This window comes from Glossina fuscipes, unplaced genomic scaffold (genome assembly GCF_014805625.2).
Source record: "Glossina fuscipes isolate IAEA_lab_2018 unplaced genomic scaffold, Yale_Gfus_2 89, whole genome shotgun sequence".
Classification (NCBI taxonomy): Eukaryota; Metazoa; Arthropoda; class Insecta; order Diptera; family Glossinidae; genus Glossina; species Glossina fuscipes.
Genome location: NW_023998443.1, coordinates 192871 through 214510, shown reverse-complemented (window position 1 = coordinate 214510; position 21640 = coordinate 192871). Strand labels below are relative to the sequence as shown.

At 34.3% G+C, this 21640-nt stretch overlaps 1 protein-coding gene across 1 annotated transcript in view; it reads right to left on the bottom strand.

Annotated features, from left to right (window-relative positions):
• The window catches only part of LOC119638460, a 58103-nt gene extending 36913 nt beyond the window's left edge, over window positions 1-21190 (bottom strand). The window contains exons 1-3 of the mRNA XM_038035252.1: window positions 20879-21190; window positions 11171-11722; window positions 10846-11096 (exon numbers count right to left, since the gene is read on the bottom strand). Coding sequence (XP_037891180.1) covers window positions 10846-11096; window positions 11171-11630 — 711 coding nt within the window. The 5' untranslated portion in view covers window positions 11631-11722; window positions 20879-21190. The remainder of the gene's footprint in view (window positions 1-10845; window positions 11097-11170; window positions 11723-20878) is intronic.
• Between the last annotated feature and the right edge of the window lie 450 nt (window positions 21191-21640).

Below are 21640 nucleotides of genomic sequence, written 5' to 3'. Positions count from 1 at the left end.
ATTTACGATATGGATATAAAAAGGTGAGAGGGAATTTAATGCCCCCCGTCCGTATGCTTGCTTGTTTTTAGAGCTTTACAAAGTGGGTAAATTCTAAGTCAGATCAGTAAGGTATCGATCTATGTAATCTGGAATCATAAGATGCAGGGCTGCCCATAGGAAGATGAATTCATTTAGTTCATCTTCCTTCGCTTCCTCGATCATTATTCACAAGCTGAGTAAAATAATTCAATAAAGTAGGGAACCCAGTCGAGCAATAGGTTAGATATTAACATTCGTCAAATTAATAGCTATATCCGTTTCCGAAAGTAATAGCAAAGCCTTCACGAAAACAAGTCGACTATCGTGATAACTGAGGGTGGAAGTACGGAATAAACATATGTTGGCCGAACTTAACTACATGTAGAAGTGATAGTTAAAGAGACTATAATTTTATATTATTGCGCCAATTATGGCCTAAGAGAAAAAGAAATACACCTGAAGCTAAAGAAAAAGGCTACATTTCTCGTCCCACCAAGGCATAACAGATTTGTGAATTGCTTGTAACGCTTTCGCCGATATGTTCACATTGCTCATTGTGATGAGCAGTGAGATACTTTTCTGTCTTGAAGTAGAGATCCGTAATCATTCTTCGAGAACTCAATTATTAAAATTTTCATCTATATCCGTCTGAGACGAAGTTTAAATTTGATACCAATTGGCTATCTGGTCCACCTACCTTTGGAAGATTCGATATCCATTTCAATCCTGTTTTGAGCGTTAAAAGCTTGCTTAAATTTGCCATGACTAAGATCCACTGATTACGTCATAAAAAAAGTAGCTTTAAATAAGCAATGGATTTTCAATTGATGCAATAGCATCCAACTTTTTGACTTCAATACGAAATCAAATACCTTAAACTAATAGCCCTTTCCTGAAAATTTTTTATGAAATGTCGCACATAACATCTATATAAATAAATAAATATTGAAGATTACGCAAAAAATCATTTTAATTTGCTTTCGTGGTTATGTTTTCTTATACCCATCACAGAAGAATGAGAGAAGAATTCATTTGGGTCAAACCGTCCACAACAGAGCATCAGAGATCAAACGAAGTCAATATATTTTTAATCAGCATCAAATTCTGAATCGATTTTAGCACGTCCGCTTGCCCCACTATCTGTCTGTCCCTCCGTGTAAGCTTGATTGTAAACATTATTCTGACAGCAAAACTGTAGGTTGGCATTGAAAATTGGAAAAACCGGTCGAAGGATGCATTTACAGAACTATAGTGAGATCAGACCTGTCTTCCAAAAGACGTAAAAAATTGTATTTTTACTTATTAATCGCAACTAGGTTACTGTAGCATCTGTACAAAAATAGAAAGAATCGGCCACGCCTATCCCATTTTGTAAAGCGTCATAAATTCATTCATTTCTTTGCAAAGCCATTATATATATAACGTAAAGAAGCAATGTTCAAAAACGGCATAAAGCATAAAAATTCTTAGCCTATTTCAAACTCAGAATGCACTTAAGTTTGTCCATCTGTCCAGTCTTACCTAATATTATAAAGTGTGGAAATTTAATCTTTTCAATGTTGTTTTAGGAAAACAGTGATGGGTATAAAAGATTCGGTTGCCGCCGAATATAATTTTCTTACTTGTTTTTTGTCGCTTAATGCAGAGCACAAGTATAGCTCCATCTCTCTATCTAAAGAAAAATATTTATATTTATAAAAAGGAATCTAAAATACATATAACAAAAACAAAATGTTCTTAATACAGTTTCAATATCTAACATAAGCTATCCGGCAAATGCTACAGGCTGATTGCGAAAATAGCAAGAGCGGAAGAAAGCATCGCAAAAACTCCTCAGTTACGAGAATCTATTCACACATGCGACCACTTGAAAGTATACAGTTTTTGTTTGCCCCTGCTATCTGTTTTTTTTAAGAGCGTATGTGTGTGTTTCGGTCTCTGTACGTGTGCTTAATATTATTATTATTTATATTGCACTTAAGTTTTCAGTTCTGGTCAAACACATGTATCCCATAATGGTATATACTTGTGCGTCTCAATTTCCATTCTTTTTTCTTGTATGTTTTTTCTTACATATCACCATAACAAAAAATATATATATATATATATACATAACCTCTGACTAATGTCGAACACATCATTTGACATTTAGATTAGCGCGGAGTGTGAACATTTATTGAAAATAATCCTAAAGCAATTTTAAATAGAAAAAATTGCTTTTACTTTTTGGCCCCATTTCTTTGCCTTGAGCTACGACGCAAGGGGGACTCGTTCAATTATTAATATAGAATTTTAAGTTGTCATTTAGTAAAAGGATGACTAACAATCGCGAAATTACATTTTCTTTGCATACAGATATATTTTTAAGAAGGAGTGCAACTTGAACCCAACTGGGGTGTGAATCGCTTACCATCGCTAAATAAGTCGTAAAACTCTTGTTTGTTCTTCTTTTAAATGATATCAGCATGTCATGCTTAACGCTAATGCTCACTGAGTCTCACAAGACGTATTAGTATCATTCAAATAAAATCTTCATGATCTTAAGAGACTTATATGGGAAACATAAAGTTTTCATACGTTTAAAAATTGCTCTATTAGATAGTAATTTTGAACAATTGACTTATAGGAATTCACTCATCTGTTATGTGCTCTATCTAGAACTTTATAACTTTCCCGGGATTTATGGTCTTTCAGGAAATCAATTCGAATTTTATTTATATTACATGATAACCAAGCAAATCGTGATAAAAAATGCAAAGAAGAAATAAGTTAAGACTTGCAATGCTAAGCTACCAAGAGGTAAGAGGTGGTTCCCTGTTATGCCTTAGGTAGAGTAGTAGAGCACTTAACTATGCTTAACTAGTTTGCAAACTGTTTTTATCCACATAGAGGGAAGAAATTCCTGTTGATGTGAAAAATTCGCTTTGTGTCTTTCATTATAAAAAGGAACAAAATACATGTAACACAAGACGATTACAGTTTCATTGCACCCAAGTTAAGTTTTATTCAGCTAAGCAATATTGTTTTGATGATAGATGGAGAGTGAAAGTCTTTTAAGTCCTTGCAATGGGAAATCGCTTGTAATGATTCGACTTGCCTGACATGACTGGAAATATTGATTGCAGTTTCATTTCTTCCCGATTAAGTGATGAGCTGCTGGACAATTCTGCTGATGGTAGAGAGGGAAAATGCTTTAAGTCCTTGATAAGAAAGAAAATAGAGAATATTGTATAGCGCACACTGATGGAATTTTAAGAAGAAATAAAATTTTTAAATTTCAGTTTAAACAATTTGGTATACTCTAGAGTTGAGACGGCTGAGAATAAGAAGAAGCAAGAATATTGTGTTTGCTTAAGATTGAGTTTACCCGAATAAAATTATGTAATAAATCTTAGGGACTTTACTTTACCAGGTTTAATTAGCTGCTACAACATTCTTAAGTATCTCGCATGATCTGCCAAGAAAGTGCGAAACATTTAAAGTACATCATGTATGGACTTTAAGAAAAGGAAAAAGAGTTTCTTCGCTTTATATTCAGTGGCCTTCGAATTCCGAAATGTGTAAACAATACAGTGAAGCACGCTATGTACAAGTACATTATTATTATGCCTTTCTTTATTTGGTTTGGTTATACGCCCTTGATCATATCAGATACAAAGGTTGCTGACAGTGGAAAGGAAAGTCCTTGAGAAATCTGTACAATAAACTCTTATACAAACAAAACTTGCAAATTTTTACTTACTTTGTTAGATTTGCTGTTAAGGCTCCAAATTGTATTACCAAGTCCGAGGACTTGTTGATGACAACATATGCTTACTGTCTATGTTCTAACTCAATCTAGACGAATAAATAATTGACAATTCGTATTAAACTTTGCTTCTATCGCGTAAAAGAGACAAGAATTGTAAACTAGTTTAGGGTTTTATAACGCCGGTCAATAAAGCATAACCTTTGGTTAAGTTTCCATTTATTTGGATGTTGGATATATATGTACATAAGACAAAACAGAAAATCATCAGGTGGTGGCTGGCTGGACAGCCAGACAGACGGACAAAAAATGTAAGTAGCAAATATTAGAGACGGTTGTGAATCTATGTAAAATGTTTCCAGTTTGCCGTATGTTAATATTCATTTATTACACCCTTCCCCATGTGGCGGTGTATGTCTACGAAAATTTTAAATTTTACAAACTAAACATCAATGTTGCTTGTGGCCGATGAACATCGCATTGCTCTTTCATAGGATATTGCTTCTGTCAAACTTTTCTATTCTTATCTGTTATAATTTGAAAATTTATTTCTTTTCCATATTTTTCTGGTCGGGCTACGTCTATTCCCAAACCTTATCGATGAACTTATTTATGTTCTCTCTTTTGCCCAACTTTTGCGACACTGAAAGCTTCAATGCCCATAAGGACCTATAGAGGTGTTCTTCCTATCGTGACTACTCGTATATATCTTTATCGCCTATCTTTTCGCGTCCCATTCGCAGCTCACTTGAATTTGTGCTATAAAGGTAGTGAAGCAATCAAATACTTTTATGTCATGTTTCGAGTTTCGGTGTAAAAGAACAGAGGTACAATTTTCTTTAAAGGAGATTCCGAGAGAGTAAGCTCTTCACATCTTGTTGTTATTTAGCATTTGCTATCAAAATAGCTTTCTTTTTCTAGCTGGAAAGAGTAGTACTAATGAAGCTTTCCTAACAACAGTGTGCGTAAGATTAAGAATAAAAACATTTACTTATCCATTACAAGGCATTACGATACAAATAATTTCTATTTGCTGCTCTTTATGAATGTAAGCCCGATTATATATACATATATATATATATCATGTATTATATGTCTGAGTAAAAACTACGCAGTAGCTACAAACGCATGCCTCTCTTCGGTAAAGTCGACTTTTACATTAATTACTGCGAAAAGGAACTTTTCTCAACAGAACGCTAAGTAAGTGCGTGTGCATATGAAGGTGAATATTACTTGAAGACACTAAAAAAAAAAAAAATAAACAAACGTAAGGGAAACTACAAGAAATCGACACGACATTCAGCACATGACATAAAACAGAAAAACGATTTTACTACGAATATGTCAAAGCATAGCAAGTGTATAAACAGAAGGCCAGTTAGAGAAAGAAAGAAAATGAAAAAAGACCAGGAGGTTTTGTCGTAAAAAAAAAAATATTGATCCTTTAAATGATTTGTGCTTATGTGGCGTTTAAGGTTGAGCTCCTTATGCTCTTATATGCTAACATATAAGTCTAACTAAGCCTTCGCATTCGGCTTTTACTAAGCTCAATACTATTTGGAATAACGAGTGCGTGTAGCAGTAATATCTCGTATATACATCTAATGATGGGCAAGATGAAGAAATAGAACGGTTTGTTGTTTAGACTCATGTCTATAATTGGTGTTGCTGTGTTGTTTTTCTTGTTTTTATTTTCAACGGCTTTTGCATTTTAAATTCGGTTGAAATACAAAAACAACTAGAACACCAAAGCACAGGATTTTCATATCTCTTTTGTTTTTTTTCTTTTTTATGTAAAAGAAAAGGAAAAATTAAGGCAGAGGATATAAAACGAAGTAGATACTCAGATTAATATACTCTGTGGAGCATACACATCCAGGGAAACCTGTAGTGGAAATGTGATAATCTCGGCACAGAACACTTTACGGCAGACCATCTCGTTTCCACAACCGTAAATGTTAAAATGCTGACCGTAGTGCATAAAGGAAGACTTGTAAATTTGATGTTTTCTGTTTGCTTGTATTTATACGTATATATATATATATATATATATATATGTGTGTGTGTGTGTGTGTGTGAATATATATATACACTTACCTAAGCTTACATTGAGAAGCAACTGAAAGGCAAACTGAATTTTTTTTTGCTGTTACACTGTACTTTGTTGTTGTTTTTTTTTTCTGTTTTTTTTTATTTTTTTTTTTTGCTTGTGTATTTGTATCGGTCATTCTAACTTACGTTCTCATTCATTTGACAGATATGCTGTACATATCTGATAAGTTTGTTCTGATTAAAGGCAAACAAATAAAACACAAAACGAAACGAAACGTAAGCAACACAAATTAAGTAAGAAAAGAAAATTAAGGAAAAGTTTTTACATCGGTTGCATTTAAAGAGAGATTTTTTTATTTGTTTCTTTTTGGTTTATGTTTTTTTCTTTTTTTTTTTTCTTTTTGCTTTTACTACTAAAAATTCTAAATCAGCTTAAGGACACAACAGCTTATCTTGAGGATGACATGGCAATATTACAATAACAGCAGTAACAGTGACAACATTTAAATTTCTATGCATTCATTGTAATATATAAAAATTCATAAGTTTCCTTTAAGCAGTGCTCGCTTTTGTTGTTATTATTGTTGTTATTGTAATTGTTGTTGCTATTAGTTGTTTTTGATGGCAGTAATGACGATGATAGTGATGATGAAGGCAATATGGTTGATGTTCTTTTACATTTTAAGTGAATGGAGAGAAAGTCAGTATAAAACATGAGTACTTTAAGAAAATTGCACATAAAATAAACTCATGATTTATTCATATATAAGAACTTTCAAGTCCTGCAAACGAATTTTACCTAAACAAAAACACCAAGGGAGAAGGGACGAGCGAAATAGAAAAGCGAAACATGCTTATAGACACATTTTATAAAAACTTAAATTTTCTAAAATTTTTGCCTACACCTCGAAAGCACAGTCCTCTTGAGGGGGCTACTACTGCTTGCTTGTATGCATTATAATAAAAACATATTTCAGACAACATTTAAACTATTACATTGGCTGAAACTACTTGCTGCTCTTTATTGCACCTTTTCAACTTTTACAGCACTTTGTCTGTTTTGTTTTGCAAGCATAAATCCAGGTATGTTAACTTTTTCTTCTCATTCGCAACACGGAAGAATAAGATATAGAAGGGAAAGCTTATAAAATTTACAAACCCGCCACCTAATAATATATTCATGTCCGTCCTTCTATCGAGGTATTGTTGTGGAAGTTCTTCAAATCGGAATTAAAAAACTGAAATTTTCCTAAGCGTTTGCTTCCATACATTAGATAACAAAACGGACGTGACCTACATGTCACTACATTGTAGAATTTCTAATCCATGAAAAGAAATATTCCGGAAATATTGACCATCAAGGCCGTCGGATCATTCGGTGCATAAATCGACCTGATATCTAGATGAGAGATAATATCCCGGTTTTTGAATATCCATCTTGCGGTGATCGAGTATCGAAAATTCGTTTTAAAACTTTATCTACTATTTTCTCTTTGTCACTCTCTTATACATGTATATACGTATATGTGTTCACGTGTGTGTATCATTTAATATAAACGAGAGTAGAGTAAAGTTACACTTTGTGCATTTATGAGAGAATATAAATTTTATCCATTATGTTTATTCACATTTACTTAAGTAGTTGTATTTATCAAACTTTACACATACGCACTTACACATATACAGCGACACAAATACTTCACAGTAGAATGGAAACAAGTTGTTTTTTCTGCATATTTGATTGTTAAATCTTTCATGAAATTCATGTACATGAAGAAAGCTACCGACCTTTTTCATTTTAATTTTCCATACTAAGACTATTCAGTAAAATTGTAGTAAATATACTCTTATATGTATACTTATTAACTGAAAGGTCATTTTCATATGTTAGTAAATAGTTCGGATCAAAACAGTTGCAATAATTCTTGTCTTGCTTCATTAAATTCTTTCAGCGATTCTTTTTTTTTTTTTGCTTCATTAAATATTTACGAATGTACGTAAAATACATTCAAGTGATCAAAACGTTTGCAACACCCAGAAGGAAGCTTTACAGGCTCCATGAAATGCATAGCCATATATATAGTTCATAAGCGTCAAAATTCAAATCGATTTAATCATGTCCGTCCATCTGTCTTTGCACTATCTGTGGCAAATATTCTCCTGACCATAAAAATTAAGCTATCGACTTGTAATTTAGCAGGTCGTCCTTGAAAATTGGCAAAGTCACTGAAAGAGCAAATCCAAAATACAATAGACGCAGAAGACAACGGAAAGCGGGGATTTTGCTTATCACTTGCGAACTATAACAATAAAAGCTGTTTTTCTGTTTTTAGACAACGAGGAGGAGATTCATATAGATCGAGATCGATTATAACTTTCTTACTTGTTTATATTTTAAACGATATTTATCGTAGCCGTCTATTGCTCAAGGTCTACGCATTGAAATCAACTTTGCAACGTCACAAGCCTGTTCTAAAACTACATGTTTTCAATTTCTTTGTTCCTTGCTGTTTATGTTTATAAATCGTTTTCTATAGGTTTATTTAGATTTATGCAAAAGCAACATGTGAATAAATGGACGCAAAGATCAAATTAATACAAGCAATTAAGTATAGAGCATGTGCTCTAGTAAAGCATTATAGAGTTAATGCCATTCATTTTACGAGATCTTAAAACCATTTATTGGAAGATATAACGCCATAACTTTTGCCTAGACTTAATTTTTAAAACGTCTTCTAATCATAACCCTATTCGCTATAAACGAAATCATAAACTTAATGTATTCTGTATTAGTTAAGGAAAACAATTATAGAGAGCGTCTTAATGAAAAAACTTGCTCCCCACGTCTACGTTATAAAAAGCTACAATACGTTTTAAAACTTGATACCTCTATGAAAAAGCTGCACTCAATAAATATATCATATATATAAATATACATATACATATATATATATATATATAATAAGACGACAATTATCTTGAAATCTATGTCACAGTTTGAATGTGACTTCCTGTCTGTGGGATTTTCTTTTTTCGAGAAATGCTACGAAAAAGACATAAGCACTTGTCTAACATTAGAGCGCGGCCCTCGTCATTTGGTTGAAATCGAAATTAGAAAAGAACTTTGCTTCGTAAAAGTAGTTTCAAATGCTTTGTTGTTAACAATACTTTCATTTCACATATTCACCAACACATACCAATGAATGCATGAAAATTTATTATAATTGCTTGTTTTTCTTTCTCGACATTTTGATTATATTCGTTCTTATGCTTTGTCCTTCCACAGTTATAATAATTTTCAACACTTTAGAAACATATGTAAACAAGTGTCGGTAGTAGCGCTTGCACTACTTACGTACATTTCTACGTATTTTAATAGGAAAATAGTTTTTTGATTAATAAATATTCAAACTCATAATTAAATATAGATATAATTAATTTTAATGAATTTCTAAGTTATTTCATTAAAAAAAAAAAAAACAAAAAAACAAAACAAGAAGTAACACCATTGTTATGGACATAAAAATGCGTCCGTTATGTCTTGAAAATAACTCAACGTAATTGTTTAACGAGTTTTGCTTACGAGTTTTAGGGCAGAGATAAAATTACTCTCTCTATAAATTACTAGATCTTTCAGTTGGAAAAGAACTGTGTCATGGGATAAATCAAAAAATTATCGACCCAACAGTGCAGCAAGTTCGGCTCTTTCAAAGGTGGAAAACAGGTCTTACAAAAGCCTTATCTATATCGCCCTTGCATCTCGCTGCTAAATCTCAAATATTGTGCAACAGGAAGTAGTTATTCCATCTGTTTTTTCCCTCGTGAGTAATTAAAGATTAGCATCGATCGCTCTACGATATATTGAAGGACCGTTTTCATCGAACGTGAACCAAATTCGTCGGGGTGGTATGTTACACAAATATGGATCGTCGAAAATTTTGTTATTTGTTTTGTTTATACCGAAACGAAGATTAACCCATAGTTTAATCGATCGCTTAACTAAATTTGAAATAAATTTTTTAAATTTCTTTGTTTTCATGATAAGCATTCTGCGAGTGCTTTTGTGTAAGTAGAAAATATCTGGAAATCAGGCTAAAAGTTTACATTGGTGTGATATATTCTCCACAGGACGTAATCAAAAACCCCTAGAAAGCCATATTATCATCAACCTCATTAGCTTTAATTGTCTTTCACTGTAAATAGGGACGTGAAACTAATACATGTCTAAGCAACAGTCTTTGGCTATAGTCAAGTATTGTGTGAACTCGTCTCACTACACAATTCGTAACGACAGTTATTCGCAACATTAAAAATCAATGGCCCTTGGATTAGCGTACATTTTGCGGACGGACGGACGAACATGCCTAAAGCGATTCAGAATTTGGCTTAGTATTGAGAACGAGCCATGTGAAACATTCTGACATATTTCCATTGAACAGACAGATTAAATATTGGACAGACGGAGTAAAATGATTAGTGAGTGATGATGGTGCTGTCTGGAACAGAAATATGAACAAGGTAATAAATGAATGAAAAGTACGAGACGGAGTTGCCGAGGGAGCTTCGAAGCTTAAGCGGCGGAAGAAATTTCTCTGCGCACGTTCACGGTCTCACTATTGCTAATCCTATCGTGGCGCTCATTAATTTGGGTAATTGGATTGCACGGGGGAGGGTAGTTATTGGAATTCATAACAGACTTAGAAGGACTGAGTTTACGACCCGTCTTAGGCTAAAGTTTTGTGATCGTCTCATGTATATGTTGCTGGCGCGACCATGTACAGCGTTATGGTCATAAGCAGAGTGTGTTAAAATTCACTAATACATGTATCTTTGTCAGTTTCTCTTATTAGGGAGCCTGCTGGGGAGTGACGACAAGCGGTTTAACATCCTTTTCCTTTAGTTTAGTCTGTTTATATAAATAAATTACAGATAAGTACTAATAATGACCCAATCAGTGGCTAAAGTAGAAAACTCGTATTTTGATGAAGTTTGTAGATGTGTTTTAAAATAAACATTTCATTTACCTTTTTCTGAGCTGTTAAAGCAGCTGCCGCCGTACTTCGTAGAGTTGGAACCTTTTTCGTTAATAAATTTTCTTTAAATTTCGAGGTTAAATTATCATGCGTTGCAGAATTTTTGTTTTGCCCAGTTGGGCCGGTTGCATTTGGTAAATAAGATTGACTGCCAGGCGGTATTTGATTTGATGGCAATAATGTTAACGATCCGTTGGTGTTGGTCAGAGTTGGAGCCATGAAGCTGGGCATACCCAATGGTACTAAAAAAAAAAAAAAAAAATGAAATGATTGAGGTTTTGTGATTGTGATATTACGTAACAATGACATAACATACCAGTCGTTAGGACAGCATTGCTGGGAGCGGTATTCGTTGAAGTTAACAAGAATTTCGTCGAAACATTTGCATTTTGTCCCGTTTGTAAAACTGCAGGCAATATAGAAGGAATCAGGGATGGTGGGGGTACGTTGTATAATTGATTATTTGTTGTTGCATTTGATGGATTCAACAGAGATGAACACTGCATGGAAAGGCAGTGTGGCAAATGCTGATGTTGTTGCGATTGTTGTGTGTTAAAAGCGCAGTTAAGGTGATGTTGTTGAAACTGTATTTGTTGTTGCTCTTGATCCAATTTGCGTTTGCATTCTGCACATGATGGCGACACAGTGTTTGTATTAATAACATACGGTACTGCATTGGCACGCGCATTTGAGCCGACCGTCGACAACTTAGGTGCTTTAGGCCCATGCCAACACTGGCACGTACACGGCACTATACCAACCACCCGCAGTCCCATCGGACTCGGTTCATTTAAATTTGTCGCAGAAATTTTGAATAATTTTACTTTGTGCCTTTCGCTTAATGAAAAAAACTCCTCAACGTGAAACACTGAAAAGAAATTTAAAAACGAAAGCCAATTGATAAGAGTGTTGAACTGCTTTGAAAAGCTTTAAAAAAGTTATATTTATCTTTGATCGAATCAAGGAAATCAAGCATTTTTTATAAAAATTGTAAAATATTTTCATAATTGCAGGCCGTTCTGTCGTCCTGAGCGTCTTTGTCTTTCTGTTACGTAGGTGTATGAAGTTTTGTGCTTTACTTGTTGGTCGCTATTCTCGGGATATTTTCTTGAAATTAGTTATAGCTTCGGAGTCGGATTATCGTTACAGTCTCCTCCCAAATAAAGCGCTATTTGCGTTAACAGGTTTTTTGTGAACAAAACTTTTTCTTTTTAATATTTGTCGACAAAAATGACGAATAATACTAAATGAATGCGCAAAAATTCGATTAAGCTAACTGTATTTTTTTTGTTCCCCTCCCTGAATAAGTTCGAAGGATGGCATTTATACGCCGCCACTATTGACCGTTCCATATGATTATTAGATAGAACCAACTTTGGAACGAAATGCTTCAAAATTTCATGTTTCAGCGCCTGCTTTAGTGAGACTATTGTTGTTTTTGTAATAGGATTGAAAAATCTGAATTCCGTTTCTGCCGTTGCTAATGCCAAGGTTTTTGATTTCTCGGTATAGTGTGATGAAAGTTGAACTAATATAATGAGTGGATAAGCTTGCTGTGGGGGGTGAGTTGAGTTTAATTAGGTCTTCACATCACTTTGCTTACATCAAGGTCTTTATGTAATTTTTGATAGTTTATGACGAAGAAGTGTGTTAGGCTAAGAGGTGTAGGGCATCTAATAAATTGTGTCTCTATATAAATGTAGCTGCTGAAGTGTATTTATTCGAATTGCGGACACATATCACAAAGTTCGACTTTGCGGCCAGAGCACTAACAATGATTTCTTGACAATTGTGAAGATAAAGTTACACTAAAACTTAATTGATGTATTTATGAATATCTTTGTAAACATTTAAAGAGAGAAACACTTTTTAACATCTTTAAAGTAATGAAAAGATAAGCAATCAACCCAATTATAGGCATTCATAAGTGTTGTAAATGAAGCGATACAATCAATGTATACGCACATTTTCCTTTTCTACATCATATTGAATGTGCACTAATCACATTTACAAACATATATGCGTATATGCATAGAAATATCCGTATATGCATGCATTTGTATCTAGTTAATATCGTAAATTGATTACATCTTGAGGCAATTGATATACTTGCTTTCGTATACTCTACATCCATGCTTAGTTATAAAAAAGGTATGCTGCTCTTTGTAGAAACGTAAAAGATAATAAATATAAGTGTGCTTATGTGTGTGCCTATGTTTATGTATTAGCTTGCCCAAGCGTACGTATAAACTTCATGGTTGTTACTGTGAGTGATGTAAAAGTTCATTGAAACTTTGTCAAGAGGGAGAAACCAATTTTATGACTGAGTGCATTTTAATTTAAGGTGCGCTTTTTCATCATCGCAGTGAAACACAAATTTTTATGTTGCTTTATAGAAAAGAAAAAAAAAAAAAAAAAAAAGAAAAAAAATCTTTTCACATTTAAAATTTTTATTTTTTATTGTTAAGAAAAAAGAAAAAAAAAAAAAAAAAAAAAAGAAGATAAACAAAAAAGAAATCGTTTAGAAAAGATCGATAGTAAAAGACTTCTGCAACCCCATACTGTGTGTATATATGTACATGAACACAAGCCAAGCAAAAAGACCCAAAGAAGTAACAACAATTAGTAAATCGTTGCAAAACGTTATGTAATAAAATAGATCAGAGGCAATAAATGCCGGACATTAGAAAAAACAAGAAACCGATAAAACTTATTAGATTTAACTTCTTTAGTGTTTCGTTGTTGTTAAAATGTTTTTACAATGGATTCACAACCACAAGCTTCTTACAAAGTCCTGTAATAGGTAAAGGATCAGCAATATCAAAAAGCAAACTTTTTTTATCATCTGCGCCAGTAAGCCTTTTTTAAAGCTACTATCTCTACTAAAATAGGTTTAATTCAATGCTTCTTAGGGCCCAGACAATGAAGACTGTGCTGGCTCAAAAGCACTCGGCGAGATACGCTGGCAACACAGTATACTATATTCGCCAACCTAAGTCATGATAGTAGAAGAAAAAAAATCGTTACAGTTTACCTATTTTCCTTAATATTGGAGTGATTCCACAATAACAAGAACGTTTACATAGTTCGGGAATGACGAGTAATGGGCAGAAAACGATATAAATATATTTAAATGGATCGTGATTAATGAGTGGTGGCTACTAGACTCGATTCCTCTCAAAAAGACTACATCGCTTACCCATACTCTAAGAATAGAAAGCAAATAATAAATACATTCTTGTTCTTCTTCTTCTGCGAATGGGAACATCGACAACAATTTACTGAGTTGAGTAAACAAATCTAATGGATATCAATAACGGATAACATTAGGGCCTAAGAAATCTCATGGAAGCGTTCTGCGTTTGTTCTCGTTCTGCCGTCAGAGCTGTTAAGCGATACTGGCAGGCCATGGTGCAAATACTACAATATTTTAGGTTGATTTCTTCCTTTTCGTCCATTTGTTCTTCGAACTGTTTGAAAACAACAAAATATGTGTAAATTTTTTTTTGAAACCTTCGGTCAAACGCAATCGTCCTACTAGGGACAACTTCTGTATCCGCAATTAATAATTGCTTAACCGATTCGCTTGAGCTCGTGCCTGCTCCACACTAATGCATAACAGACGGTATCGACAACCGAATAATCTTGTCCGGCATTTATTTTGAAATGTAAACATGAAATGCCAACCTTCGGCATTGAAAATGTTTTCTTCTTCAGTATTCCCTTCTTTCATTTGTACGCAACACGATGTTGTCTCAGCTGTGCGTAATGTGCGGCAACAAAAATGTAAATTTGCAGCTCGGGAGAGAACAAACAACCACAAAAATTACGGTTAACAGGAGAACACTCCTCGTCAAGGAAATGTGGGCAGGAAAACATCCAAGCCGATACACTTTCCTTCGTTTCCTCCTTTTTCTTTTTTGTGAGATTTTTTGATATATATATATATATATATATGTAGTAAAGCAAGTTCTTTTTTATTTAGCTTCAACTATTAATCACTCTTAACTTACGCTCTATGCACCGATAGATGTTGGTTCACTGTGTATCGATTGTCATAACAAGTATTTTTATATTAAGTATTACTCCTTTTTATGGAATCAATGAAGACGTCCAAACGGTAGACATAGTAGAAAATACTTAAACTTAAATTGCTCTTCTCTATAACATCCACACAAAACAAAAGCCTATGCATATCCATATGTAAACCTAACAAAAGTTAATCAATGCGCCACAAATTCTTTAATTGAATCGTACATGAAACCAAACGAAAAACTTTCATATAAAATTTGTTTACTTGAACTCAATGAATATATAATTAACGCGAACGAAAATCAAAAGTGAGAAATAAACGCAAATTTTACTTTCATTTATGGATGAGTCGGTTAAACCCGCCACCATAGAAAATTAGCTGGAAAACATGCTTGCAGTGACCTAAAAAGTCATCACCTGTAGAAGCTATGGAATCACAAGATTTTAAAGAACCTCAATGGGTTGGTCGCTAAATTTGAAGCTAACAGTGATAAAGGGACCCCAGCATTGATTTGCTTAACATGAAGTACACGTTGATGAATTGTCTATGTAACGCCCTTTGGACTTTAAATATCCTCCACCTGTAAATACTAGATTTTGCCGCTACCGCGTACATACACATCTGATACGTACCATAAAGTACAAATCCCCTATCACCATTATCACGTCCTTTGACTGTTATCACAGCCCGGCATTCTAGCGCTGGTTTGTAACGGAAAAAGAGAATCTTATCAAAACCCTTTGGAAATTATGCCATATGTCGGCAAACATTTCGAGATTGATTAACAAATAAAACAAAAAGGAAAATATTCTAATTACCGCAAATATTTTACTAGTAAATATTAAGGGCACCGTTATTACCTTTTGTTTTTGCATTAAATTAAAAAATTCTTTTCAAAATTCTTTGTAAAAAGGAAAAAAATTAATTTCTCTACATGATGGGGGGAAGGATTAAATGAAAGCAATAAATTTTAAAATTAACCTTTCATAACCGCTTTGCCAACCCTTTTCTAGCCTACTCCCGAATGGTAAAAGGAAACCCGCATAAGATGTGTCAAAAACTGTTGGTCATAAAGCATACGTTAGTAATTATTTAAACCAATTGAATATGAAGTGTGGAAAATGTACAACGGAAACCGAAAATCCTCATAGTCTGCAACACCCTTTCAGTTCGTATGGACACTCTTGACATTTTGCCCGCATGCATTCACCTACATCATGCATACATAGACACATGACAGACACAAAGGCTTTTATTTATTCTTTTACCCCAGCAGATAATTATTAATTTTTATTTTTTGTTCACTTCGAGTAATCGAACGAAATTCATATTTCGATTGCCATAAATAGTTAGGCGTAATGGGGAATAGACAGCTGTGGCAAACGGGAGCAACGGGGGTGAAAGAGAAAACTAATTTCTCCAAAAACTTGCGAGACATTGTATGAAAATTAGTTCCCTCTACCCGAATGATAGGTATCTGCACTTCGGTTCATGACGGCGACAGTTGTTATCTGGTTATATGTATGATTATATAGCTATGCTAACGTCACCGTTTTTTTGTTTTTTTTTTTTTTTTGTCTTGTTTTGTTTTGTTTTATTTTACCGTCGTCGTCATAACAAGCAATTTTTTGGTAATAAAATATTTAAATTTAATTAAGGCCAACGGACGAACCGGATTTTTCGTTTTTGGTTTTTTCGGTTTTAAGGGAACGCATTCTTTTGCAAATTCTAGCGAATATATTCATTCATTCCTATCGTTGATATGATAACGATGGTGCGGTAGGTGGTAGCAACACGTGTGTTAGTTCTGGAGAACAATGAAAAAGTGCCGGTTGATTTTTATTTTTTCCTTTCTTTTTGTTGCTATTGCTGCTAACTTTTAACACATTTTAGTTTGCGAAGATTTAATTTTCTTCTCTATTTCGGGGAAAATATAATTCATTTTGCAAAAATATTCAAAGCGTATGGGAAAACTTTTAAGAATTTAGACAAATTTGGAAAGGGCTGAATCCGTTTTGCATTTATCTTCACGCTCAGACAGTAAAATTCACGACTGAAAAAAGCTCCAATGCACACGTAGGGCACACAAAGTAAATCTTGCGGCAAGCGTCGAATGCTCATAAATTCCAAAAATATCATTCGAAAATCTCGTAAGATATATCCACCTTTTTCCCGCTCAATCGGCGGTCGGGTCATTTCGAAATTACGATTTCAAGAGTTTGACTGAAACAACAACAAATTACTCCATATACTTTTCATTCTACTAAAATTGATTTCAAAATTCAGTTGGAAAACTCCACTACAATTTTCTTGCTCTCCTTATTCTTAGAGACAGTAAATTCTCAGGCCCTAAAGATTCTTAAGGGTTTAGCATGTAAAGGCCATCGGCTGTATTGAAAACTCTAGCGAACTTGACATTTGAACCCACGACCTTTGAGATGTTAGTCGAGATCCCTTGGCTACCTGACCACTCAGGTGGATTTCTATTTGCGTAATAATCCTTCCCTTGTGAATTTGCTTAGTTGTGAAATCATTTATTTCGTGTTTGTCAGATATTTATAAACGAAACCTCGATTTCTCTATATTTTTCTTATTTCTCTTACAAGTTCAGAATGGCACGCGATAAAAACTGCTTGTCTTTTAAGGCAAGCTTGTCGTTGAGATATTTTCATACGAAGTGAGCCTCTGTCTGCCCCATGAATGGTAATCAGAAAAACTCGAGTTTAGTGAGTAACTTGCCAGTTGAGTGCTTGTAGCGTATCGCAAGCCAGTTTTGTTGTGTTGATCGACGGCCGAATATGGTGTGAACGAATGTGTTTTTTCTGTGGCAGTTTTTTTAACCCGCAGTCAGTTTAAATCGATCAATTGCTGTTGGCTGCGTTTGATATGAACCCTTTCATTTGACTTTGACTGCTACTAATAGACCTTACGCTTCTGGTCTCACCAAGCGCGGAATATTATTCTGCTGTTAAAGTGAATTAAACTCGCCATCATCGAGGATGGTACATTTGGATACATTAATGAATTTTTGCGCCTGGGATTTTCAAAACTGATTGACGACGTGTTACGATACGATGCAAAAAGAGGCCTCCTTTTGTATTGTCCCGGCAAAGAAAAAGTATTGTTGGTGAATGCATTTTACTTGGCACAGCACACGACATTTGCGTTGTTAGAAAAGTATTTTTGCGTGACGATATCTGATGATGTATAAAGCACTTCGGCAGACGTGTATATCCTCGACGAGTTTCATTCGGGCCATCTATTGACACATTCCAATTTCACATCTAGTATGGCAAAGGTTATCTTAAAAGTTTTTGTATTCAACTCTACAAATTTGAAAATACCAATTTACCACTCGAAGAAGCCATGTGATTAAATAATGTAATTTATAACAAGCTGGATTCAGAATGATCTGTGAAGACACATGCAATCTATCAAGCTTTTGATCTAATTAAATAATTACACGGCATTCATACACTGTTGAATACCAATAGTATCTTACCAGTTATTAAGTGGGTGAAAAAAGGATGGGCTTCTCGTTTCTTTGTCATTTTCTTGGTAACATTTGTTATCAGGTAGGAGAAATGCAAACGAGTCCCTACTGGATTTTCCAACAGATGCCTTTACTCGTTCGTCGAATATAATATAACTAAGATGTCAATAATATCTAGGAGGACTGTCGTGTAGATTTCGTTTCTAGTAAATATGCATGTTAACCCTCAAATAATACCTTTCAAAATTTCATATCATTTCGATCAGCATCATGGCAACTCTCGTAGGTGCACAACAAAGCGGGCATATGGGGCTAGCTGACCTAAAGACATCGAAAGGTTGTGTCTTCAGCATTTAGCTACTTTTACTCAGGATGGAACCAAAACATCATGCCACAGATCGGTGCCTAAACGACAAGATTGGATGAATTGAAGTTCGAATGCCTGTCTTACCGGTCATATTCTCCAAACAAACTTCCAGGCACTATTGCTTGTTGAAAAAATATCGAAAGTACACTTCAACGAAGAAGGTTTATATCGAACAATGAGGTTATTGAGGAAATTGTGGTACACCAAAAACCATCGAAATATTAGGAAACCGAAGGTTCACATGCGGTACATTAATGCAAATTTGAAAGTGAAAACGTAATGCAGCCCAAGTTGCTTTTCTTATTTGAAAACAATGGTTGATCAACTCGATCCTATAAATGTTTACCGGAAACGGCTTCAAAAATTAAAATACATGAAAATCGATTTCGACAATCTAGAGAAAGTGAAAGGCAAAGTATGTCCCGGAGCACCGAAGAAATTTGTTGTTCCTGAGTTGGAAGCAATATTGGATGAAACCGGTACGCAAAGATGAATAATGGCTGCGGAACACCTAACTATGAACCAGCGGAGCACGCATTTATTTAGATACAACAAGAAAACTTTGAAAATCAGAAAAATTGATGCCATGTAAGTTGAATAAGAAATATGTGGAGAATGGGAATAGGGGGAAGGGAGTCAAGAAAGAAATGCTACGTCACAAGTGTGAAGAAAAGAGTTTTGTTTGCAACGTAGGTAAGAACAGTGAATTTGATCAACTTAAGCAGCACGATCAAGTTTATGGACAGTTAAAAGCTCTTAAACCTGCTAATATCGACTCAAGGCTATCGATAAGAAGTATTCGACATGAAGATAACAAGTTTCTCTAGAAAATATCAGAATGCGCCATCAGATGCAATATAATAATCTTTCTTCAAAACTAAAAAGGCAACTTCAGCTCATTAGATTGGGATGCATTGCTTCAACCACTCTAATCATCGGACTATCGCTTACTTTGATGTAGCACTTCCTCTGCGAGCAATATCTCAGCGATTATGAAATCGAAAATTGGCTCTGCGTATAGTTTGCTGTGGAAGGCGACTAATTCTGCTCGAAACAGACAATTAGGATACTTAGCTAGACAGATAATGCTTGAATAAACTTTTTTGCGTTGAGGCCTTGATGTAAGGGCTTCTTTTCATAGAAAAAAATTAGAAAAAGTATTCCCTTCAAGGAACCTACGATAATAAACCATACCTGTGCATACATCATCTGTTATCCGAACTTCTAATTTTTTTTAAGAGGGGACGGAATTGGGAGCGTTAAAGTTAGTTAAGAATTTTCGGGAAATGAAATTCTACCGCTGCGCTGGGCAAAAGCAACAAAAGAAGGAGATATACCATCGTTGAGCTGTAAATGAGGCAAAGAGGCAAAAGTGGAGCAGAAAGGTGATAATCTGTGACAGTAAAAAGTTTTAATTGATGTAAACAATAAAAGAGAAGAGGATTCATGCAATGAAATTGCATCGACTGCATTCTTGCATTGGGCGAGAGGAACGACTTATATTATGAATTCTTATCGTAGTTTCAATTTTCGACACAGATTCTCCTTATTAAGCGGTAAAATAAACGAATTGGAAAGAAAATGGAGCAATTTTTTCGGTCTTTCTAATCAAGAATAAATTCTTCTCTTTCAATTATAAACATAAATATGTTGCATTACTTCCGCTCCATGAAAGTTGCGTTTATAGCGCCTCCGACTTCAAAACGCTCGGCGTGTCCTGTTAAATAAGTTCACGAAATTACTTCGTAAACCGGCTTTATTGAGACGTAATTAATTGGAAAATAATAAGAAAATATAAATTATTTTTATGTAAAATTTAAAAAAAAATAATTGTTGCGTTGTTGATTTTAGTTGAGAAGCCGCCACACATGCGCTTTAAAACGTTATAATGTTTTAATTTTCTATATGAACTTAACAGAATGAATCCATTGCATTATAGAAAATCCATGCAACTCTGTAATGACACTGTCAATGCTTTCGTACGCAATACAAAAAGAAAAAAAGAAAAAAAAGGCTATAAACAATCTGCATAACGTAAACATAAACAAGAGTGCAGTTTACATAAACAGGCTCTTGTACAGAAGCCCGCACAATACACACTCATATTAACAGAATGTATGCAATCACTCACACTATCTCGTAAACACACTCGCAGGCTTTAAAATAGAAGCACAACACAACAACAAATTGTATCGGAATTTTCTCAGCAGGTGACACGACAACGGAAATACTGGGGTATGCACCAGAAGCAAGAAAGAAAAAAACAAAAAACCAGAACGAACGATTGACACCAAAACACTTGATGCGCAAGTTTTGTTGTTTTGAGTCTTTTTTTTTTTTTGCCCACGATACACTGTATTGTTGTTATTCGCTTTAAATTAACCCGGTAGACCGCTTTTTTAAAATCGAATTTAAAATATTTTTCCGAAGAAATTCTTAAAGATTTTAATGTGTAAGCACTACGCCGTCGCGTGTCGTCAAATTAACACTAAAGAGTTGATGACTGGCTGTGCGTTTAAACGGACGCAAGGGTATCGTAGAACTACAATCGCATACATATACATAAATACAGACAAATACACACGCACACACATACACACACACACACATATATACATATATCCATATACATATATCCATATATATATATATATATGTATATATATATATAAATATATATATATGCACGCATACACCCAAAAAATTACAACAACTATAATCAAGTTGCCATAGTACTAGAAAGGCTGAGTACAGAAATGCCGCACATACAAATTGTGCAGATTGGATGAATGTCTACAATATGTATATAATGCGACAACAACCAACACAAACATACACATAAGTGTAACACACACTCGCATGCACACGTTCAAATATAAGTTCAAACAATTAT